The 10,000-nt window shown below is 46.3% G+C and overlaps 1 protein-coding gene across 1 annotated transcript in view; it reads right to left on the bottom strand.

The window, feature by feature from the left end:
* Window positions 1-8,379, bottom strand: part of LOC143285115 (uncharacterized) — a 14,227-nt gene extending 5,848 nt beyond the window's left edge. The window contains exons 1-2 of the mRNA XM_076592335.1: window positions 8,095-8,379; window positions 5,000-5,036 (exon numbers count right to left, since the gene is read on the bottom strand). Coding sequence (XP_076448450.1) covers window positions 5,000-5,036; window positions 8,095-8,378 — 321 coding nt within the window. The 5' untranslated portion in view covers window position 8,379. The remainder of the gene's footprint in view (window positions 1-4,999; window positions 5,037-8,094) is intronic.
* Window positions 8,380-10,000: the final 1,621 nt, after the last annotated feature.

Genomic DNA, 10,000 nt, shown 5'->3' with positions numbered 1-10,000 from the left:
GTATGTGTGGAGGGGTGGGGGATGGGGGGGGGAGGGGCAGAGGGAAGGGGAGGGGAGAGTGAGGGGGGAAGGGTATGGTGGTGGTGGGGGCTGGGTGGGGTGGTGGTGGTGTCTACATCAATACATGGCGTGCAAAGCACTAAAGCCGACAAAAACTATAGACGAATCAGATCAGATCAGATCAAAATCAAGTTTATAATTAGCTGACAACTCATGTATGTAACAGTATGATATCACAGTGCGGAGAAGATCCCATTCATTCACTTTCTTTCTATCTCTGTTTTCCTCTCTGTCTGTCTCTCTCCCTCCCTCTCTCTGTCTCTATCTCTCTCTCTCTCCCCCCCTCCCTTTCTCTCTCTCTCTGTGTTTATCTGCTGATCTGTTTATTTATTTATAGTCTGTTCCTCTAAGATGATGAACTGTTCTACTTTGTGTTTTCACTCATTTATCTTCTTTCTATCTCTGTTTTTCTGTCTGTCTGCCCCCCTCCCTTTCTCTCTCTCTCTCTCTGTCTGTCTGTCTGTCTCTCTGTCTGTCTGCTGAACTGTTCTACTCTGTGTCTTTCATTCTCTTTCCATCTCTGTCTGTTTGGTTGTCTCTTTTTTGTTTTTTGTTTTTTTTTTTTAATGTTTTTTTGTCTCGGACTTTCTCGGGTCAACCACCGTTTTATTTTGTATATAAATTCATTACGACAATTCAGCTGTCTCTCATTTTGATATAAAGTCTCAGTCTTTCAGTCTGTCCGCTTGCCTGTATGAGTTTCTGTCTCTTTCTCTTTCTTCCATTTCCATGAGCCCCCCCCCACCCCACCCACCCACCCACCCCTCTTTCTCTCTCTCTTTCTCACTGTGTGTGTGTGTGTGTGTGTGTGTGTGTGTGTGTGTGTGTGTGTGTGTGTGTGTGTGCAGGCGTGTGTGTGTGTGAATCCCGAATACAGAACCACGTCAGAACTAAACCAACACTATACTGGACAGTGAAATGGATCCTAACATGCCACTTTATGATATCACTGATTGACAGATATGTAAGATGTATTATATATCATACGGTTGTTTTTTGTTTTTTTAGCATGTGTTCATAACATGCCACTTGATGATATTAGCTGATTCACACACACACACACACACACACACACACACACACACACACACACACACACACACACACACACACACACACACACACACACACACATATGAATAATGTATGTACTCGTATTAGCATGCTCGGTGCTCAGTTCGCCTGTGTACGTATGATGTGTGCTGTGTGCTTTTTGAGGTGATGGCGGCGTTGTTTGGGTTGCTTTGTCAACGTTTTGGTGCCTGTCTAGCTTTTCGTGTTGTTCTTCGTGATTTGTGTCTGTTGGTCTGTTTCTTTTTCTCAATGTCTTGACTGTTTCTGTCTGTCTGTCTGATGTCTGTCTGTCTTTTCTTAATCTCGTTCTTCCACCTCTCTCTCTCTCTCTCTCTGTCTGTCTCTCTCTGTCTGTCTCCCTTTGGTCTCGTGAAATGAAAAATTCAGTTCGTTTTCTTTCGTTTGTTTCTGTTTGTCTGTCTGTCTTGTCTGTCGCTAATCTTGTCTCTTTCATCCCTTTTTCTTTTTTCTCTCCAAGCACTCTCTTTGTCTCTCCTCCTTACTCTGTTTTGTTTGTTTGTCTTTCTGTCTGTCTGTCTGTCTGTCTCTTTCTCCCTTTCGATTTTTTCTCTCTCTTACCCCCGCACCCCCTCCTCTTCTGTCTGTCTGTCTCTGTCTTTCTCTCCCTCTGTCTCTCTCCCCGCTCTCTGTCTCTCTCTGTTTCTGCCCTCCACTCTCTGTCTCTAATCGTACTCAAATGTTTGTCTCCTACAATGTAGGTAGTTACCTATGCTTCCTAACTTAAAAAGCAAATTGGCATGGTTCAGTGCACATACATGTACCAGCAGGTACGTCACGAGCCCCCCCCCCCACCCCCCCACATCCCCCAACGCTCCCCCACTGCCCCACCCCTCCACACACATACGCCACGCCATTCCCCCTCACCCCCCCCCCCCCACCCACCCCATACGCCAGGCCATCCTCCTCCCCCCTCCCACCCAAACCCTCCCTTCCCACCGGCCACCCCCTCCACTCCCACCACCTTGAAATAAAACAACAACAAACAACTAAACAAAAACACGGTTCGTCTCCAACGCCTTCGGTCGTGGGTGAGAGGTGATGGTGGGGAGAGGGTGGGGAGAGGGTGAGGGTGGTGGGTGGGTGGGTTAGGGGAGGGGGGTGGGGGGGTTCGGGTAGGACCAATAAATCATTGTCACTTATAAAACAACTCGCCGAGCGTTCAGAGAGAGAACACAAAGAGAGGATCCGATAAACGATAGCATCACCGATGTAGCGGCACATCCGTAACCCTCCCTTTGGTCCCCGGCCCCCCCGGGGTAAAATTTGGGCTATCAAGAGTGAACCCCGGGTATACGTAGATAGACTGGACTGGCCTGAAAATGATCCCCCGGGTTAAACTTCAACGAGTCGTGATATGTATGGGGGTCGTTCTAGGGTAACTCCGATAGTTCACCCCCCTGCCTCGTAATATGTATGGGGGTCGTTCTAGGGTAACTTTAAAGGGACACCCCCTCGTAAGATGTGTTGGGGTCGTTCCAGGGTAACTTTAATTCTACTCTTTCGTAATATGTGTGGGGGTCTTTCCACGGTAACTTTACCCCCCCCCTCGTAATATGCATTGGGGGTCTTTCCAGGGTAATTTTAAAGGGACACCCCCCTCGTAATTTTAATTCACCCCCTCGTAATATGTATGGGGGTCGTTCCAGGGTAACTTTAATTTACCCCCTTGTAATATGTATGAGGGTCGTTCCAGGATAACTTTAATTCACCCCCTTGTAATATGTATGGGGGTCGTTCCAGGGTAAGTTTAATTCACCCCTCCTCGTAATATGTATGGGGGTCGTTCCAGTGTAACTTTAATTCACCCCGCTCATAATATGCACTGGGGTCGTTCCAGGGTAACTTTAATTCACCCCCTTGTGATATGTATGGGGGTCTATTCCAGGGTAACTTTAATTCAACCCCCTCGTAATATGTATTGGGGTCGTTCCAGGGTAACTTTAATTCACCCCTCCTCGTAACATGTATGGGGGTCGTTCCAGGGTAATTTTAATTCAACCCCCTCGTAATATGTATGGGGGTCGTTCCAGGGTAACTTTAATTCACCCCTTTTCGTAATATGTATGGGGGTCGTTCCAGGGTAATTTTAAATAACACTCCACTCTCCACCTTGTGATTGGTATTTGGGTCTTTCCAGGCTGTTTTGAATGAAATGAAATGAAATGATCGCGGGGATTTATTTCAGGCCAGTGCAGAAATTACTCCTGGGGTAAAATCACAGCATGGGTGGGGGGTGGTGGGTGGTTATTACTTAGCTGTGACACCAGGACCAGGCCGCGTCCCCAGGGGATCTGGGGGCTGATTGTCGCGGCGAGGGTTTTAGTTCCGTCTTCTTCATGATCGTGATCTCTTGTTAGATATATCTTTGTTCACACGTAGACACAGCAAGAGACCCAGACAGACTGACTGACAGACAGACATACACACTCTCCGGCACCATACCCATCCCACCCCTTCCCCCGGCCCGCCCCTCACACAGCGACAGAGAGAGAATGAATGAGTGTGTGTGTGTGTGTGTGTGTGTGTGTGTGTGTGTGTGTGTGTGTGTGTGTGTGTGTGTGTGTGTCGTGTGTGTGTGTGTGTGTGTGTGTGTGTGTGTGTGTGTGTGTGTGTGTGTGTGTGTGTGTGTGTGTGTGTGATGTGTGATGTGTGTGTGTGTGTGTGTGTGTGCAATGTACACGAACGCATGCACACACACATGCATGCACACGCGCGCGCACACACACACACACACACACAAACACCCACATACACCCACACACATGCCCCCCTCCCCCATCTCCCACCAAACTGCCCCATGAAGAATATCTTTCCAATGTCTGTGTATGTGTAATGCACTAAGCACATTAAATAAGAGAACAGCAGTTGAATACGGTGATAACAAATTTGATGTATTCATCTTTCGTCGTTGTGCACCCCTGCACCCCCCCCCCCCCCCAACTCTTTTTACATTTTTTCTTTGCTGTTTATCATTTTAATGTGCGGTTTTAAGGAATCTGGGTTTGTTTTTTTTCCTTATTGTTATGTTAATGCTTTGGTTAGATTGCTCTATTAAGAGAGATAAAGAGCGAGCGAGCGAGACAGAGATAGGCAGACAGACAGGTAGATAGAATGACATACAGACAGGCTGACAGAGACACAGAGAGAGAGAGAGAGAGAGACAAACAGAGACAAAGTCAGAGCCAAACAGAGGCAGATAGATACAGATATATATAGCTTACCACTACCACACCAGACACACACTGATGTTTACAACAACAGCTACAAAGGGGGGAAAAATACACTCAGACATAGCAATCTTCACATCCACTACACACACACACACACACACACACACACACACACACACACACACGCACGCACGCACGCACCTTCCCGCAACACAACATCAGTACACATCAACACAACAACAACAACAACAACAACAACAACAACAAGAACATAATAATAATAATAATAATAATAATAATAATAATGGATACTTATATAGCACACTATCCAGAAATCTGCTCTAGGTGCTTTACAAAAACGCTTTTCTTAACATAAAACATTATATCTATGTTACATACACACACCAAAATGTGACTACACACACACGCACCACACACACACACACACACACACACACACTATATATATATATATATATATATATATATATATATATATATATATATATATATACATACATTTTAACATGTGTATCTAACAGCTACCCTAACACATACGCGCACATAGGCAGACACAAACTTACATAAACACACGCACACACAATACACATTCATATACATGCATGTAGTTATGTACACATACATATGTATACACATACACACAAAACTCTCACCTGTTTCTTGTGATTCCTCAGGCGAGTGTCATGTGACCTGTTGGTTGAAACAAACAAACAAACAAACAAAATGCTTGTTGAGAAAACTTACCATACATGTTTACCTAGACAGCTTACAACTTATTCCTGTCCTCAAGTGTGTGACAGAATATTATCATCAAGTTGAATTTAGTTTGACGGCGGATTAACGTTACACAAACGCATTAGTTAAAAAAAAAAAAAAAGTAGTTAACTCACTCAGTACGGCCAGTCCTCTCTTCTCCTCTACACAGACCCTCGGAGTGAAGTACCTTTCCCAAGGACACAGCACCAGGTAGTAGAAATAGGGGGATGGGGGCGGAGAGGGGTGGGGGAGGGTCGGGGGGCAGGGTCGGGGGGAGGGATCGAACCTTGACCACTGGATCACAAGTCCAGGACCTTAGCGATTCCGCCACGTCGTCTCCAAATACAGTAGTGATACATACATTTCCTTTTGCACGTACCGACGTTACTTTTTCGTAAGCAGCCCTGTGGCTAGGCGATGACTGCCCTTAACTCTTTCCATACGAACGGCGAAAGAGACGACGTTAACAGCGTTTCATCCCAATTACCATCTTCAAAATATTGCAAGCGGAACGCTCTTATACTGAAGAGGTGAATGTTGATAAAGAATACCACAGTTCTGACGACGGAACCTAAAAGTTGGGTCATTCAGACACCCACTGGACATCCGAGGGGTCTGTGTAGAGGAGAAGAGAGGACTGGCCGTACTGAGTGAGTTAAAAGGCATGGTTAAAGTAAGGTTACAATTAAAAGCCCCATACAACCTTCACATCCACTTAGTCAAGGGCTCGACAAAAGTTAGGCGCGGCCCAGTCCTCTCCTTCCGCCGCCTTTGAATCCCGAGTTGATTACCTCCCGCGAGGACACTGGTGAACTGTGAATCACTGACAAGTCCAACCATCTAGCCGTAGCAAGTCTGGTCCCTTGACTGCTGCTGACAAATGTGTGTACTGGTTGGCGAAGAGCTGTCACCTCACTGGTCCCAAAACCTGGTTTTGGTCGTGGGAGGGAGGGGGTGGAGGGGGGAGGGGGGAGAGGGGGAGGGGGAGCGTGGGGTAGGGGGGGTTGGGGGTGAGGGGCGCTGCACTGCTGAACGCATCACCAACATTTTCCATTTCTGGCGGTCGTGGGATAGGGTCTGAGTTCCGGCAAAGCTCTTCTCTCTGTGTCCACTCAGTGATGTGATGTGGTCTGCCCACTTCTTTCGTTGCTTGCACGATCTCTTTCACCCCTGCACTGTTCCTTGAAGGATGGTCTCGGGAGTCCGTCGGATGGCCATACCATCTCATTTTCTTTTTCTTTTTTTTTCTTTTAATCGTTGTCAGGTGGTCTTCATATCGACCTACGTACTGTCTGATGGTCTTTTTTTTTCTTGCTTCTTCATTTTTTATGTGGTCTTTGTGGGAGATTTCTGCCAAGGAGTCTCCTGAAGCATCTCATTTCCACTCTTGAGCTCGGCTGTAAGAGTCCAGCTGGTGCCAGTTGCATTGCTTGGTTCTAACTTTTTGACAGTTACACGTGACTAAATGCCTACGTTGACTGAACTACGCCACTGGTCAGTTCCATACTACACACAGGTTAGTAGCGGGTTACGACCATACTAGGCTCTTCCGTCCCAGCAATGCAACTGGCTCCTGGCCAGGACTCGCGTGCATACAAGACAATAGAGAGAACCAGTGCATGCATGGGTTTGAGCTTTGTTTTGGCACTGATGTCCTTGTCTATCCTATACGAGCTCCAGTCTTGCCAGTGCAGTTTCAGTCCTCGTAGCTCTTGTCAGTATCAGTATCAGTATCAGTAGCTCAAGGAGGCGTCACTGCGTTCGGTCAATTCTATATACGCTACACCACATCTGCCAAGCAGATGCCTGACCAGCAGCGTAACTCAACGCGCTTAGTCAGGCCTTGAGAGAGAAAAAAATGTCAGTATTATTTCAGTCATGGACCCATGTTCACTTATAATGGCACCAAGGTACAAATACTGCTTCCCATTTTCCAGCTGTAGACCGCTGACACCTCACTGAGATCAGAAAGAGCTTGCAATATGGATGTCAGTCATCATTCTGTATATGAAACTTTCTGTCCTAGGACGGCAGTACTTTTGTCAACCACACCACTTCCAAACACACACACACAGAAGTAGTCACAACACTTCAAATTTATGTCACACCAATCTTATCAAATTTACCTCCGTTCAGCATTCAAGGCATGGCAGTTAATATACGTCATCACTGATACGTATTGACACTTGACATAGCACCTATCTTCGATCAGAGATCAAACTCTAAACGTCTCTCAAACACATAATCATTTTCACAGCAGTTCTTCCTACCTGGGTAGAACCGACTGAGAGCTGCTTTTACGTGCTCATCATTCGTTTCCTGTGTCAGTCATGCGCACACATACACATGTATAACAGACTGGATTGTTCTTCAGAAATTTGCCAGGGATGACCCTTTTGTTGCGGTGGGTTTCTTTAACGTGCGCTAGGTGCATGCTGTACACGGGACCACGGTTTGTCGTCTCATCCGAATGACTAGCGTCCAGACCACCACTCGGTGGTGTCTACACTAGTGGATAGGGAGAGAGAAAGACCGGTGTGCGTGGGATTCGAACCCTTGCGACCAGATTTATCTGGCTCCCTAGGCCAAGGCGGATGCGTCACCACTAAGCCACCGGTGGTCGTTATCAGACACATTTTTCACATCATAATGATAATATTGCCAAGCAAGGAAGTAAATGAATGAATGAATTAAGAAGTGAATTAACAGATAAATTAAGAAATGAAACTAAAATAAAACAAAATATAACAGAATGATGATATTGCCAATCAAGAAAGTAAATGAATGAATGAATTAAGAAGTGAATTAACAGATAAATTAAGAAATGAAACTAAAATAAAACAAAATATAACAGAATGATGATATTGCCAATCAAGAAAGTAAATGAATGAATGAATTAAGAAGTGAATTAACAGATAAATCAAGAAATGAAACTAAAATAAAACAAAATATAACAGAATGAAAAAAAAACAACAACAAAAAATCCAAAGACCTGTTGAGCACGTCGGTCAGTTTGGCGCGGGTGGCCACCTGTCTCTCCAATGCCTCCACCCTCGTCTCCACGTAGAAGGCGTTGGTGTACTCATCGTAGATCACCTTCCGAGCGCGCATGGTCGTGCTCACACCTCCACCACCACCACCACCGCCGACGCCACCGCTGCCGCCGCCGCTTCTTCTACGACCTGCGTTGTTTCCGCCGCTACCACTACTACTACTACTACCGCCACCAAAGCTACTACTGCTGATATTGCTGGTGTTGGCGCCGTGGCTTGCCATGGTTCAGCAGGTGCGTGTTGGGTCTTTTTATACTGGTAGGGGTTTTGCAAGGGGTTTAGGGGGGTGTTGGGGGGTGGTTGGGGGTGAGGAGGGTGGGTGGGTGGGTGGGGTGGAGGGTGTTGGGGTAGTATGGGGGTTTATGTTTGGTATAGTAGGGCTGGGGGGTTGGGTTCGGGGGTTGGGGTTGGGTAGGGTAGGGGGAGAGGTTGTGGTCGAGGTGGAAGTGGTGTGTGTGTGTGTGTGTGTGTGTGTGTGTGTGTGTGTGTGTGTGTGTGTGTGTGTGTATACGTGTGTGTGTGTGTGTGTGTATACGTGTGTGTGTGTGTGTGTGTGTGTGCGTGTGTACGTGTGCGTGTGTGTATGTGTGAAATCGAAGTGCTCACTTCCCTTTTATTTGTTTCGCTTACCGCCTGTGTGTGTGTGTGTGTGTGTGTGTGTGTGTGTGTGTGTGTGTGTGTGTGTGTGTGTGTATAGACTGTGGGAGGTGAAAGACGGACAGAGAGAGACAGAGACAGAGACAGAGAGAGCTGAGTTATAGTACCACAGCAGTGTGGAGGTGGTTGTGGTTGCTCACTGGTCGTTGTTTTTGTTGTTTGCAGAGGTGGTAATGGCGGGGTGGTTACAGTGGACTGGCAGTTAGTGATGGTTGTGTGGTTGGCGATTTTGTGGTCGAAAGCTGAGTGGTACTGCAACTGCTGTTGCGACTAAGGAGAACTAGAGAGAGAGAAAGAAAGAGAGAGAGAGAGACAGCGAGAGAGAGCGGGAGAGACAGACAGACAGACAGACAGACGAAGAGCTGTCTGTACTGCAACTGCTGTTACTACTTGAGAGAGAGACAGAGACAGAGACACACAAACAGCTAAATTGTACTGCTGCTGTTTTTGGAGATGAAATGGTATTGGGTGGTCGTTGGTGTTGTTGTTTTTTTGTGTTTTTTTTTTGTTGTTGTTTGTTTGTAGCAGCAGTTGGGGCAATGATAGTAGAGTGGTTGTGATGGCTGTGGTCGGCGCTTTTTGTGGCAGGCGGTGCTGGTTGGTCAGTTTTTTTGTTTATTTGTTTGTTTGTTTGTTATTTTATGGTAGTTAATGGTGATGGTAGTGCTGGGGGTTGGCAGTTGTTGGCGCTTCTTGTAGTTATTGTTGGTGGTGGTGGTAGTTCTGGTGGGTCCAGAGATGGTCACTTCTTGAAGGACGTCTGGATGCAGCTCTTCACCTGTGGAGAAAGAAAAAAAAAAGACAAAAAAAAAGAGGTTAAGGGGGAAGGGCAGGGTGGATATTCACTTAGTCTGTTAGTCTGGATCCGCGTCTGTGCAGTTATTTTCGTGTGTAAGGTCTCAGCATGTGGTACCCTGCGTATGGCGTTGCGTTGACTCGGAGCAGGTGCTCTTGGGACTGAAAATGATTGATTTTTCAAGCAGCAGTGCAGGGTATCCTCTTGTGAGTGGCGTGACACTGATATGTATATAAAATATATATATACATATATATATATATATATATCCATCATATGTATATCCATCCATCCACCCATACATCAGTCAATCCATCTATGTGTTTGTCTGTCTGACTGAAGCGGACCAGCTTCAACCACCTCTCCAAGGCCCTGCACCGCCAACATGAAGA

Source organism: Babylonia areolata, chromosome 8, assembly GCF_041734735.1.
Source record: "Babylonia areolata isolate BAREFJ2019XMU chromosome 8, ASM4173473v1, whole genome shotgun sequence".
Classification (NCBI taxonomy): Eukaryota; Metazoa; Mollusca; class Gastropoda; order Neogastropoda; family Buccinidae; genus Babylonia; species Babylonia areolata.
The sequence above is the reverse complement of the archived record's forward strand: the minus strand, read 5'-3'. Positions and strand labels throughout refer to the sequence as shown.